We start from the raw sequence: 15,334 nt of genomic DNA on the forward strand, positions 1-15,334 counted from the left end.
GTGGAACAATGAGGGAATACGTGCCAGAAACGCGTCTGTCCCTGGCTATGAATGAGAACAATGCCTGGCTGTCAGGTTAGATGAGTCTGTCCCTGTGAAAGACACGGTCAGATTTTCAGACCAAGTGCGGAAGAATTCACTTAATGTCAAATGCTGTTGTTGGATTGCTGTATTTAGCTGTCACAGTGTGATGGAAGTTAGGGTTAGAAAAGTGTTCAGTGTTGCTGCAGGAAACTTGCATGTCATTTTGAACTCTTGACTTGCACATAGGCCGGAGCCAAAGACACCCGTAGAGCTGCTCAGAATGTTATTTTTTTAGTTGAACTGAGCCAGGATTCTGGGACAGCGGTATCCTTACTGTCAGAGTGAGAAATAGTTATCATATTAGGCTCTCTGCGTGGCACAAACACCCAGGCTCACTTATTGCATGGTAAAAATGAGTACATCAGATACAAGCCTTTGTACATAAAAAAGCATATTTTGCTTTAAAACGCGTGCTTCTCCTTTGTAGGATAATAGAAGCTAAATTTTGTGTTTGCTTTCAGAGTCTAGCATTGTTTCCTAGATTTTGCTTTTATACAATTGAACTAAATAGCTTCAAGAGTCCTCTTAATAATGTTCACTGAATGAAGAGAAAGGGCACAGTGACTGAAAACATCCCGTTTTCTAATATTTGGCTAAACCACAGAGAAGCAATTCCTGTTTAAAGTATTTGGGGTACCTGGAAGTGAGGCTTATGCATATTAAATGCAGATGTGTCTGTTTTTTGCCCTATCCCATCCGCACAGTGAAGTTTCTCAGTTTGTGGGTGTGCTCACTGGAAGTGGTGAGTTCAAAGGACAACCAGGCTTCTTCACTGGGCTCTCGTGTGCAGAATGGTACATGACAGGGTGGTGGGTGGCTTGGGAATGCTGCCTGTTACGTGCTGTAGCTGTTAGCTGCTGCATCCCACTGGGATCTGGACCTTCCCTTCATGGTTCTGCTTTGCTTGCTGCTCCTTGGAGGAGGGGGTAGGCACCAGCGCAGCAAAGGAAGGTGCTTTCGGTATCAACCTCTAATTTGTGCACCAAGTACCTGGCTTCTGTCATCTAGGTGGGGAGGGACCTTGGAAGGCCGTGTGGTCCAACCTGTGCTCAGCGCAGGGTGAGCTTAAATCAAGTTGCTCGTGGCCGCGTCCACTCAGGTTTGGAGTATCTCTAACAATGGAAATTTCTTGATTCAGTGGCGATTCAGCTGAGTGAAGTTCCAGTGGAGTCAGCAGAGCTGCGCCACTCTAGGCTTTTAGCATTTTTCTCTGAGATGCTGAGGAGTTTAGGAAGGTACGTAAATCTGTTTTACAGCAAAAGGTATAGACCCAATTATGTGTCTCTGGAAAACTACTAGTAAAAGCTATTTGTCTTCACATTCTGGAGCCTTAGCTACTATTTCTTAGTATGTTGGTAAAATTCAGACTTAGACAACCACATTTTTAAGACCAGCCTACCGTTTTTTCAGGTGCAGTTCGTCATTCTTTTTAACTCCCAGTGCAAGCATGGAAGCACCACTCCAGTTCTATGTGGAAATGATCAGCAAATAATTTTGAATACAGTTTTAGCAGGTCCCGATGTTACTCACGTAAGAAGAAAATAGGCAAAGGCTTCTCTAAAAATAACCATTGGCTGATGATGTTCCTTTAAATTGTATCTCTTCTGCCAGAAAATTGGGTCCCTACATTATGTTAAACATGTGTTAGCTGCTGCAGCCAAATAGTTAATAGAAGTCCTTCATTAAACGTTTTCTTGCAAGGAAGAATCCCTGTGTATTTTCCTAGGGAGAGGAAAAGTGAGTTGAGGGAAGGATTAGAGTCCCTCCTCTGTGTCCCTGCATCTGAGCTCAGCTGTAACTGGTGATCAGCTGTCTCTCTTACTCTCTCAGCTGCTCTCTGCCCACCCTGTCTGGTCTCTCCATCTAATTTATTTGAGACCCACGCTTTGGGTTTGATTCAGCCTGGCTTACGCCAGCGTTGGCCGGTGCATGGCAGTGCTGCTGACAAAATTTCCGCCTGAAGCCTTGCTTACAGCAATGCTAGAAACTCTTCCTCCCGTGGGAGCTGCAGATGGGCAACGCTTTCTTTGGGAGAGGGCTGTAATTTCCTCGAGGGGTCACAGGCAGGGCAGAGCTGGGATATACAGAATTAGCACACCCCCAGGGCAGGCTGCAGCATAGGGCTCCAGCTGTGACTCTGCCGGGGCCCTGGAGAGGACCGCCACCATGCTGGAGGTGCCCCTGCTGTTCCTGCGCTGGCTGGTGTTCCCCGCTGCCAGCTTCACACAGGGCTTTTGAACACTTCACTCTCTTCTTTGGCTGTCATGTACCCTCGCTTGCCTGGTTATATCTGATAAGAAGGCACTGCCAGGCGTAGTCTGATTTGCTTCCCATCATTTTATGTTTGTGTGTCTGCTCCACAAGTCCATCCTCCCCTCCCCCCAAGTTGCTGGGTAATGGCATGCAATGCAAGAGAGCCAGGCAGCCGCGCATCCTTGTGTTGGGAGCAGGGAGGGATGGGACCTGTTGGTCCTTTCCATGAGACAACGTAGTGTTGCCCGGCGGAGAAAGGAGAGTGTTTATTTGAGAGTGTGTGACAGGCAGAGACTATGCTGCAGCTCCAGCCTGGGGCTGGCGCAGCGCTGACCTGGGGCAGGACCACTGTGTCCATCCAAAGGAGCTGATGCGGGCAGAAAGGACAGACAAAACCTTCATAACGAGGGGGGAGATTCCCCACAGTTCTTCCCGAAGAAGAATATCTTCTGGTTTTGTGCATGCAGGTGCTATCAGCCAGACCTATCACTCTCAAGCGTTAATCATCTTAATTTCCAGATGAACTTTTTTCCTCTCTGCTGTTCTAAGACTTTTCTAGTTGATGACTAATGTCTTTTGATAGTTACTCAACTCATTTTGCTACTGAATTTGTACTTGCATATCATGAATCGAAGACAATAATTTCTTGTTTACTTTGGACGTCTTTGATGAAACTTTAGGCATCAGTCATACTGTCTCTCAGCACCATACCATTACAGAAATCCTGTTATGCTTTACAAGTTCGTAAGTGACTCTAAAATAAAGTGAAAGACTTGTCTTTTAAAAATTGCAATGGGAACAGCTTTACTCCCGAGATGTGCTCTCCCTCCTCTGGGCTTTGGAGTGAAAGGAAGGTGCTGTGGGCACTACAGGTGGCCTGTGCTGTATAGATGCTTTTTTGCTTATTTTACCATTACAAATCAGGTTTTATAGCTGAAGTCTGTTTGTAGTGCTGTTCAGGAGCACAGTTTTATAAGAATGTAAAATGCTTCTTTAGTATTCATAGCCTGTAATATCAGCAGGAAAATATGCTCTATTAAACACAACAGTGGGCAACTGTTTGAAGTAAGTACCACAATAGAGCCTTTACGATTTGATTGATGCTTTCCATGATTTTACATGAGGTAAATTGTTTTTCCCTTGAAGACTTTATTTATTTATTTATTTATGGGGATTTATTGCTATAGTGTCTGTTCACTTCATAAATATCAGTGAATTTAACCTTCAAAATTAATTCTTTTTAAAGACGTTTTACAAATAGGCACAAGTAAAGAACACTTTCTCCCTTGCAAAGAAGTAGCATTCAGACTTTAATATAGGTTTCTTTTATAAGCTAGACAGCAGCTTTTTGATGAAAAAGTGTTCCACTGGAAAATGCACTTGTCAGGCTCAAACTGTTCCATCGCAGTACAGTTTGATGACTCCTGGTTTTGGTTTTTTTTGGTTTTTTTTTTTTTTTGTTTTTTTTTTTTTTAAGCTAAACACGCTGCATCCGAGTTGGAGCTTCTGCATGTACAGCTTCGCCTACCCTGTGGACAGCCTCAAGGCTCCCAGGGTCTCTGACTTCATGGTTGCTGGCACATCTAGGTTTTCCAGAGCCCCGTTTTGGAAACAGATTTTTAAAATCGGGTTTCCCCGTGGCACAAAAATCTGCTCCTGACTCTTAACGTGGACCAGATGGTCCCCAAAGCCATGTACTTGCTGAGGCTGAAATTTGACAGAGTACCTAAACATCACTTTATGGTCAGGTGTTTATAAATTCTTACCAACCCGGATCGGAAATGAGTGGTTTATGCCTGTAGGTTGTAACAGGTAGCAACAAACTCATTCTGTCTGTCTTCATAAGTTCCATTATTTCTTCTGACTGGAGAAGGTGAAAAGCAATCTCGCTTGTCTGCTTGCCAGTCTTACTTGGCAGATGATCGTGGAGCAACATTTGGCATTGATGAAGAGGGAACTCTAGGAAAGTTACATGGTTATAGCCCTGCGGGGAAGTAGCTGACATTACTAAAACTGAATACATTGGAATTATATAAATAAGACTTTGAGCCTGTAACACCGGTTGCAGGAAGGGAAAAAGGCCCTGCAACAAGTCCAATTGTGTTGCTCACATTCACCTCGGTTGCCACTTCGTAATTAGCCAGAACCAGTGGAAGGTAATGGTAGTGGTTGCTTTGATTTAAGTACCTTCTGGCCAAGCACTGAATGAAAAGACTGAGTGTCACCGAAGTTGGTGTAATCAGAATACTTGAAATTGCATTAAAAATGCAGATCCCTAAATAAAAACAGTATAAAAGTCCCGTTAGTTAGAAAATGTGCATAAATAAATGTTTGTATATATCGAGATTGTTTGTCTTAAGTTGCCTCACCATATGGGGTAACTGTTGTTTACTTAGACATTGCAATACTGGGGATGAAAAACTTTCTGAAAGACCAAGGACAAAATAATAACAGAAAACCCTTCCTAAAACAATAAACACTTTAAATCTGTCTCTACTCTGTATACAGTATTTTAATAAAGCAGTTTCTAGGAAGTACTAGTTTATAGCTAGCTTTACTTGCATTGATCTATTGAGTAATTGCTCACAATATTAATAGAGTTTGTAAAATTTTCCGCTGATAAGATTATTAAACATACTACAAAAGCAGGCACATTTTCTCAGTTTTGAAGCTATTTTTACTTGCTTCCTTGCATGGATAGGTGCCTTAAATAAATAGGACAAGTTAAATTGGAAAAAAAAAAATTGTCTGTGAGGGGTATAGAACTGTTTCACCTTTTCTATTTTTACCAATAAAATCACAATAGGAATAGCGTCGTGTCCTGTCAGCGTTCATTGTAACCTCTAGTGATATAGTTATTTGAAAGGGTAAATACAGATGAGAGGAATGGGTTGGAGAGAAAAATTCCTGCGGATCCATTGTTTAAGAAGTGCAATAGGCCCCTCATATTCACTTCAGAGGACGCTCTCTCTACATGCACCCACATCCTTGATTTTTTTGATAGTAAGTCATGTTTGCTAATGAAGCATTTACATATTTTGGCTCAATTATTTGGCTAATGTAATGGTTGGCACGTTTCACACATACATAGCTTTGCTCATAGACGAAACAGGGAACAGTAATCGTGCTTTAGAGCAGAGAAAGCAACATGAAGCTTAAAAATTCTCATTTAAAGAGCACTAGATTTCCTCTGTGTTCGATAATGATGATGGGTATGATCCCTCATTTTGGGGAGTTTGCTCAAAACCCCTGTGTGCTACTTTTTCCAGATACGGAGTGGTATGAGACAGGGTTTACCCATTCTGTTGCTGTTGTTCAGATGCTACTGATTTGATGTTGTATTTACAATGCAATCTTCAATTGGTAAAAGTGTATGTTACCTCCGAAACCATCAGCTGAAAGCATATAGTTCTGCTAAAAACATACAACACTTCTAGATTTAATTATTGAAATGTATATTGCAGTGATTTACTTTTTCCATTGTTATGCCTCTACTTTTAAAACATATTTCTGAGTAAAAATAAGAATTCATACTTTTTTTTTTTCCAGACCAAATGTGTGTGGATCACGTTACAATGCTTACTGTTGCCCTGGATGGAAAACTTTACCTGGTGGAAACCAATGCATAGTCCGTAAGTTAATCCAGTTATGTGTTATGACTGAGGTTTATCTTTGTCCCTCCATGTCAGGGTATTTTTAATTGTGTACCAGAACTGAAATATGTTTCTATATGGTTTCAATAGCAGCTGTACATCATTTCTTTACCATTTTAAATATATTAAGCTAATATACAAAGTTTTGTGGGCTACAATACAGTGATGCGATACCAGTGTTTAACAAAGGATTAATCTCATCCACATGTTCTGTTTAAGTCTGTGGTAAAGGGATCTAAGGAGTGTGTGGACTCTCAGAAGCGAGTTGCTGTGGAGTATGTTAATCTGTTTAAGTAAATGGAAGGAGGCAACAGCACTGGGCCAGCAAGTACATTTGCTCTGCTTGTTTGGGCCATGTCCCTGAAATGCATATGGAGGGATATAAATATATATATACGTACATCATAGTGCTGTATGCATATTCATTGTACATGTGTACAATGTACCAGAAATAATTGTTAAAGGCACTGCCTAAGGCTGATAAGACCCTCTCTAGAGATACTGAGGCAACGTGCTGTCAGACAGCAATTATTACGCTTGTGTGTGTCCGGGGCAGAAATAAAGGGAGCATTGTAACGCTCTCTCGACACCATCCCTCCTCCAAGAGTAGCCTGGTGAAATGGACCACAGCTTCGCTTTTCCAAGGAAATCTCCCTTTATCTAATGCGGCCTGTGGCGTGTTCCCAGACTTTCTCGTAATAAGATGGTGAAGGTCTAGGTTTTAGCTGTCTCCTATAGAGATGCAGATGAACAGGAGGAACTGTTTTGGAATCTGCTGTATGCAATTTAGTGAGTTTGTAGGTATTTATGTTATGGTGCTGAATGCGTATTTTCTGTCAGGTGTTTTTTATGTGTTTGGGGTTTTTGAAGCATATTTTAAAGGCATTTGTGTTTTCCTTATAGCAATCTGCAGACATTCCTGTGGGGATGGATTTTGCTCTAGACCAAACATGTGCACATGCCCAAATGGTCAGATAGCCCCCTCCTGTGGTTCAAAATCAAGTAAGTATTTCTTCTGTGTCTTTGATATTGCTCTTTTGAGTCTCTGAAGCTACTTAGGTATGTAAGATAGTTCAGTGGTCAGTGTTTAAGACAAATAACCTCTGAGTCACCAGACATACGTTTACCACAGGAAAGAAAGTGTAGCCTCCTATGATGAAACTGAAGAGTGACTCAGAGACTAGCTATTTGGGACCCTCTTCTTTGCCAAATTAAAACCAAATTAGTTTTATTGCAAGGTGCATTGATTTGCCACTTTGTAACACTAATTCCAGTCTTTGCTTTATGGAAAATGCCTTATCTCTATTCAATGCTAGACATGCAGACATGTACAGCACAAAAGTTGTAAGGATAGAGAGATGACTGTTGACAATTGGCTGAACTTGAATTGCTTTGTAATTCTGCTCTCATTTTGGGGGTTACTAAGCCAGACACTATGCTGCATTTTACATACCTAGGCCTACAAGTATTATAGCATTTCCTGGCCGGGCTTAGTATGTATCTTCTGAATCTAATATTGCTGACCTAATTCAGGTGATAATTCTGTAGGTGCTATGGTACAGACGCTTTGGAAATTAAACTTTTCCGAGAGATAACTTTTCCTAGAAATGTTTGGATTTCAGGTTTTCAAGGAAGGTTCCCCGCATCCAGGAAAAAATAAGTAAAATTAAACTAACTAAATGAACTAGATAGCTGAATGGCTAAATGGGTAGAGTATGGGATAGGAAATAGGATTTTGCTTGGGATAGTATCTCAGTTGATATCTGAGATGCCAGATGTAATCTCCACTCTGTTTACATTTTTGTATGGTGCGTGTCTCTTAGAATGTAGATGATTTTGATTTTTATATAAAATAGGAAGTTTCTGGGAAGAACTTTGAGGGAAACTGTTTCCCGCAAATGCTCGTAAATATCTGAACAGCATATTAACTCAAGTCAGTGGAGGATGCACTCAGCTGGGGTCTGTAATATTATGCAAAATGTTCATCCTTTTAATTCTGACTACCTTTTCAGATTCAGTGTGTGGTCTGCTTTGCCCCTGTATTTTTTACCTTGCCATTTTTTTTCTTTCCTAATTGATAAGAGTTTTCCCACATAACCGGCCACTTCGGCTTGTGGCTTTAGCATCCTTTTCATGCAATAGCAGTGGAAAAACAAAAACAACTGTGGAATGTAATGGAATGGCATGTACTAAAACGGTAAATATTGTTCTTTGTAGTTCAGCCCCTTTCTCAGGCTCCTGTGATGTCTATTAGGGAGAGGCCAGCGTGAGGAGGGTATGGAGCTATGGAGCTCCCAGAGAGTACCGGAAGGAGGAAGGGTGCAAAGTGCCACACAAATGCGTGTGGTGGTGTGTTCCTGCTTCGGTTTGCAGCTACTGTTTTACCGGGTGCATACGTCTTAATCCTGTAAGCCAGTAAAGGAAAGTGTGACCTTCTCCCAAGTCCCCGTCAGGGTACAGAAGGAGAGATATACCCCTACATCTGTTACATGTTTTGGCACCTTTGTAGAAGGCAGGAATGAGTGAGCCTTAGTATTACCTCGTTTTTTTCTTAGGCCACACTGAAGTATTTTATGAGTCGAGACTTAAAAGAAAAATAGAGTTTGAGTAAAGTTACAGTTCTTCTGGTGGTTCTTTTTTTGAAATAATCTACCATTGATCTCCATAGTTGTAGCCTTCATTGGAGTTGCACACATAAATGGGTGCAGAAGGACTTTACTACAGTTTTTAATCAAGCAGCTTCTAAAGCCTATATGACGTAGCTGTTTTGGTTGTTGACAGTTACTTCTCCTAGGTATGAATATTCTACTAATCATAAACTTTAATCAGTGCTGACATTATATTCCTTACATTGCTAAATAGATTTGCCCATTTTTAAATGTTGCTTTTCTGTGTATGGTATAGGTATTACCACTTTCCAAATAGACTTAGCAGTTGGTTTAAAAAGATATCTTGTTTAATCAGTGCAATAATTTAAGATATATTTTGTGTATGTGGTCACATCACCTTTATTTATTAAAACAAACCAGTTCTACAAGGAAAAGTGTCTTGAGTTGTTGTAGAGAGAAAAAGACTCTACTGCCTCTGTGCGCTCTTGTGTAATAATGTTTATGACCCAGCACCTCATTAAAACTTAGAGAACATACACTTTCTGTAAGTCATTTGCTCTCTTGGCACTGTAGACAAAATCCATGAATACGTATTTACACAATAGACCACAATGACTTAGATCTGCTATTAGGAAACAAAGTAAACATAAACATAAAAAATACTGTTTGACATCAAAGGGTTACTGTCAACTCCCATTGGCAACAGTTAATATTTTGTCAGAATATGCATTCATAAAACCTTATTTTAATTATATGTTTTAACAAATAAGAAAAAGCTCTTACTAAAAATAATAAAAAAAATCAAAAGTGAATGATACAATTTTTTGACATTCAAAATACAAATACGAGCACCATGATTTCTCAGGATTAAATGTATGGCTTCTGATATGTGAGATGTCCCTGAGATGTCTTTTGGATATTTTAAGCTATGTCTGTCTTAAGTACTTAAGGAATAAGTAGTGGGCACAGGTTTTATAGCATGTACAACTGTGGGCAGAAACTGAATTCATGGTAGTTCTTATAGATTGGTTGTCTGCCGGAATCAAATAATTAATGCAGATTGGAAAGCATGTGGATTGGAAAGCAAAACAAAGCCTTCAAGTTTGATTCTGACACAGGTCAGTTGTTGGGACTTTTCTGGTTACGAGTCAACTTTAAGAATCTGATTTGTGGTTGAAAAGATCAACTGGTGGTTTTCTCAGCAGGGATTTTCGTGACATCAATGAACTTGCTGGCAGAGTAGTGGTTATTTCTGTATAATCAGTGAATTTTTGGGCATGCTTACAGTAGGCTTGGAGATAAGATTGCCAGGTGTGGAGGCATCCTCCCTGCCGGCTCTGGTGTGTGGGTGGCTCTGAGGTTGCAGGTGCATGTGTGGGGAGATGTCCTACACCCTGTGCTGCCCCAGCTCTGTGGTGGCTGCTCCACTGCTACCTCCCGCACCACCTGGGCCATGGCTGCTTTGGCCTTGTCTGTTCATGCTGCAGGCACCGTCCTGCCATGTTGTTGGAGTTGCTGCTCTGCCCCAGTGGGAGCCGGGGGGGGGCGAGTGAGGAGGAGGAGGGTCTCTCCTTCAGCATCAGGCACCCCCCGCTGCTCCCAGGGTCAGGTGTGTCTCTGAGCTCAGCCACTGGTTTTACTTCCAGCCTCTTCTAGTCAGAATGGCTTGGGCTGGCCTGGACAGGGAAGGCGTTTGCTGACGGGGCTGTCTCTGAAGGAAGGGAGCCATGGCAGAGGCAGCGAGAGCTGCTGTGAGGTGAGGTGGTTCTGGGGGTGGTGTGGGAGATGACTGTTCAATGGCAGTAAAGCCTGGAGCTCAGCCCTTTCCCTTATATCCTGCTGCTCTCTGAGGTGATAAAAGGTCTTGAATTTTAAACATTTCCAGAGTTTTCAAGGCTGCTGTGTGTTTTCTCAGCACATCCCGCAGGGCTGCAGGCCCGTGTCCCGTCCCGGCGCTAGCTGCCATCTCTCCCCTGAGTCAGTCACTCGACAGAGAAAGCACGCTGAGCATCTGGGATGCGATGAGGCCGTCATTCCTTGTTTACAGCTCCTGGCAGGCGAAGCCCTGCGTCATGCATGGCCGGGGTTGGGAGCGTTTCCTCGGCAGTGGCACAGGGAGAGGAGAGGCGGCCTCTCCCGCCGGTGCATGCCGGCCAGCCATGCAGGCCACCCTTGGCCTGCGGTGATGGGCGAGCGGCTCCCCCGGCTCCCCCCTGAGGATCGCAGACCCTCACGCCTTTTAATTTAGGATGGCAGAGCAGACGGCGTGTGTTTTTCCTTTTCGGCTGCTTGGTGAGCTCCCAAACGTTCCGTGAGCGGTTGTGGTCTGATAGTGCTCATGGTGCGATGAAGTCTTTACTCCGTTTTGCTGAGAATTTATTAAGACAGACAGGACCTTGTTACGCTTAAGCGTGCAGCTTGTTGTTTTGCATTGATCAACGCGGCAAACCTTGCCCACGCACAAAGCGCCTGTGGATGCGTTTGGTCTCACTGGCTCTTTCAGAGGTTTATAAAGCTGTGTTTCTGCAGTTACTCCTGTTTTGACCTCAGACGTTTCCAGCACAGACTGTTTACAAATTGGACCCGAAAGAGTAAAATAATTGATTAAAAGCAATAATTTATTAATGTTGTTAACATTTCCTCTCTGTGCCAGGGAAAGGCAAAGCTATATGCACTGCTTTACCAGCCTTCTGGTAATTCCTGTGCTTTTTCCTTGAGTCTCTGTCAGTGTGATACTTTGGAACAGGTTATTTTCATTTACTGGAATATCTCTGCTGACATTAATGGAATTGTTGATATAGCTGAGAAAAGAGACTCTGGACCTGCATTAATATGCGACTTTTCAAAAACGCAATCTTAAAATCATCCTCTGAGCTCCAGACAGCCTTCGCATGTGTTTCTATAAACTTTTGGAAGGGTAATATTTCATAATAGCCCGTATGATTTTGGAAATACTATTTTCAATATTCCCTCAAAAGAGGGCAGAAAATAAATGATTAGTTTTATGATTGCATGTCACTGATTTTTTTGCATGGTAATAAGGAAGAAAGCTCACTGATTTGAATGGCTCTTTTTAATAAAGACGTCTGGGTGTCCCAGCAGTCTCCCATAATGATTTTAGTTTAAAAAGGAGGAAGAAATGTTTTACCTTGGAAAAGTTCCTTCAAGAAGCAGTAAGACAAATTATGGAAACTTTGTGTGTGTGTTATGTATAAAACCACTCCTCATCCCAAAATGGGGAAATGTACTTTACTTTTACTTGAACAAATAATATGAAAATCATCATATAAGCTACTGTTAACCTTTTTATCTCAAATGTAGTTCAAACTATTTAAATGGCTTTGGTCTTCATGTGGGAATGGAAATTAGCTCTTGGCATAGCTCGCTCTAATTGAAATCAGTTTGTGGTTTTTAAGTTCCTTCCCTGCTTGACAGATGATATCATTTCCTATGCTTTTTGTAATCCCCTCTGTTTTTCTAAGATTGTATAAAGCTAAGTTGAACTACACATTTTAAAGTAACTATACACCTTTTTCTGACCTACTTAGGACATTGTCCAAAAATCTTCAGCAGATATTCACTCTGTATTTGCAGACAATTTTACTTTTTGTTGAGGAATGTTGGTACATTTTTGTTGCCTGAAGTACATCCAAAGTAGAACAAAGATGTATCGTAACTAATAGACACATAAGAAACGTAAGATACAGTTTTTACTTTTGTAATTGAAGAATTAAGAGTACCGGTGTTTCAAATGCTAGATTGTTTTAAATCCTTTCTCCAATTGCATGTTTAACTTCTGTTCTGTGGATTCGTATTTCTATAGAAGGCAATACAGTTAAAATTATTATTTCTACTTGAAAATAAAAATAAAATTCCATTCACATACTTCTGAACTGTAAAAAGCCAAATGATGCTTAAGGGCTTTGTGCAACAGGAAAAATTCAGTGGTTGGCATGGCACCTGTTCGCAACAGGCTCTGGTGGGACATGCAATGTCTATTTTTCAGTCCTGAGCATTTCAGACAGCGTGGTGCAGGTATCCAGTGCTCCATCACAGTCTGCTGAAATGCTGATCTGACCGTAATTGCACCTGGGGAGGAGCCTTTCATGTGGTTCCTGTTAAGAGGGAAACCATTCCCTGGCTGTGTACTGGAGTGCCTGCCCCAGATCACCGCTGAGTCGGACAGTGATTCCTGTAAGGAGGCTCCCACTTTGTTGGGAGTCCTGCCCGCTTCTCTATGCCTGATGAAGAGCCTGACATACTTTAAGTTGTTCCTAACCTCTAGTTAAAAACTGTATTTGCCCTTATTACTAGAAAAAATGCAGCACAGGCTTTTATGCTTTACTGGCATGGGACTTAAGTGGCACGTTAATCATTATAACTGGTGGGGCTGTGGCTGAGGAGAGCGTGGTGCTGCTCCCCTGCCTCTGCTGCTTGCAGGGGAAGGTTGTTGGCTCTGGGGAAGTGCTGTCTGTGAGCTCTGCAGCCCCCAAGCCCAGCAGCCGGCAGCAGCTTTACCTGCAGATGGGGTGAGCCCACAGATGGCATACAGAAACAAACTGGTCTGTTATATTTCCTTTTCATGCAAGAATTCCTACCTGGGCAGATCAGCGTCTGGTGTTGTGTATTGGCAGAACCAGGCTGTCTTCAGGAGCTTCCTTATGTGCTTTCCTTAATACTTCCCTCCTCCGTTACCCAGATGCTAAAACTGTCTTTCTTCTTGGTGGTATCTGCCAGAAGTTTAGTACTTTTCCCTTATTGATGCCCTTTTCTCGTGATTGCAAACTAGGAGATAAATTCTGTGATGCTCAAATGAAATGCCTTTGACTTCAGTGAATAAGGGTGGTATCAAATCCTTGCACTATGTCTTATATTCCTTAGGAACCATAAATCAGTAGTGTTTTCTGTACTGCTGTTTTAAGTATCTATCCTAAAATATTGCATCCTTGGTTTCTAATACTGGTTTCTGGTTCACAGAATCAATCCCTAAAAAAAAATATCCCTTAGCAGACAGTTAAGTGTTTCTCACCGGTTTGATTTAACTGAGGGAAAATCTTTTTTCCTTTGAAGTACAACACTGTAACATCCGGTGCATGAACGGAGGTAGCTGCAGTGATGACCATTGCCTGTGTCAGAAGGGGTATACAGGAACACACTGTGGACAGCGTAAGTACACTGTTACTCATGTAGGTACTTCGTACGGTTAAGTAATTCTGGGATGTGTGGGTTGGGCACCCTTTAGCACTAAATTTCAACTGATGTTGAGCTTGTTTTTGATCAGGTACAGTGGAATTTTACAGGAAAACACATGACTTTGTAATGAATGCCGAGTGAATTCTTTCTGATCAGGACTATTAAAATAAACATCATGTGAATTCATAATAATTGGATATAACCTGATCCTGCAGTCCTCACACTACCATAATTCCCATTGACCTCCAGGGCTTTCCACTCACTACGGCAATAGGCCATACATTTAGAATTTACACGGGATTCAGTTTTCAGGGTTTTTTTAGACAAAATTAAGCTTTTTAATACCCCCTTGTTTTAATTTCAGGGGTTTGCTTCAGACTTAGCTAGTACGCTTTAGGAATTTTGCTCATTTTGATGTTGTCTTATTAGAGTTGATCGACGTATTTTTGATCTCCTCAATCAGTCCTGAGCCAACAGCATTCCTGGATCCTGTGATTGAAATCTCTCCCCAGCTGACTCTGGTGGTCTCTTGCTCTTCTTGGCTGGAATGCTGTGAAGAGACTCAAATAAGGATGTAGACACTGCTTTTAACCAAGGCTGTCATGTTGCTATCTAGTGAACTATTGGTCTGACAGAGAACACGTGTTTAGCTCATTTAATGAAAACCTTTTGTGCTCTGTCAAAATCAATGGCACACTTTACATGAACTTCAGTGGGACCAGGAATTTACCCTAATAATCTGGAAGAGGATCACATGGTGAAAGGATTAAGAATTGCATTTCTGCCTTCTCTGTGAAATATCGAGTGGATAAAAGAGGATAAATGGAAACCTTCTTTTTACTGAAATGAATGTTGAAATGGAGCAAAGAATAACATTACTCAATGAGCATCAAATTGTATTTAAAAGCCCTTTTTTCATGTGAATGTTGTATTTTCTGCTTATTTTTGACAAGAATTGCTTTTGGAGTTTCTTATGAAGAAAACTGGGTTCTGAATCTAGTGACAGCATCGTACAGGGGGAGAATATCTTGGATTAATTTAGTCAAAATAGCTATTTGTTGCATTTTGCTATCCTAGTTGATAGCATGAATTATTTCACAACAGTCTTTTAATACTGGATTGTTTTTTTGTTATGGTAGAGGAACAAATAAATTTTTAAATTTGCTTCTGAATAGGGAAAATTTTGAGGATTTAGAGGTGAAATTTTCTTCTGCACCTTCTATCTGCAGTCTCTAATATTTCAGTGTTTCTTTGTTGAAAATTTGAAAGAGATGTTATTTTGAAGTTATGGAATTGTCTAGCCATCCCAAAGAGAAAGGCTCTGAGAGGTCAGAAAGCCGTGATTGTTACTGTGTTTATATTATGCTCCCTTGAAAAGATGACTTCGTGAAACTAATGAGGCCAGGAAATAGGAAAAGATCATAAGTAGGCTCTGGAAAATAAAGTGTCCTGTCCTGTTATGTTTGCCATTTTTATCAGTTTATCTGAGCTAGTCAAGTACACACCTTCATGTCTTTCTGGAAATAGCTCAATAAAGATTAC

At 41.3% G+C, this 15,334-nt stretch overlaps 1 protein-coding gene across 1 annotated transcript in view; it reads left to right on the forward strand.

Annotated features, from left to right (window-relative positions):
* FBN1 (fibrillin 1) overlaps positions 1-15,334 on the forward strand; it is a 155,620-nt gene that overhangs the window by 10,021 nt on the left and 130,265 nt on the right. The window contains exons 3-5 of the mRNA XM_074600026.1: positions 5,887-5,969; positions 6,894-6,992; positions 13,670-13,765. Of these exons, the coding sequence (XP_074456127.1) occupies positions 5,887-5,969; positions 6,894-6,992; positions 13,670-13,765 (278 nt within the window). The remainder of the gene's footprint in view (positions 1-5,886; positions 5,970-6,893; positions 6,993-13,669; positions 13,766-15,334) is intronic.

Source organism: Larus michahellis, chromosome 9 (genome assembly GCF_964199755.1).
Source record: "Larus michahellis chromosome 9, bLarMic1.1, whole genome shotgun sequence".
Taxonomy (NCBI): Eukaryota; Metazoa; Chordata; class Aves; order Charadriiformes; family Laridae; genus Larus; species Larus michahellis.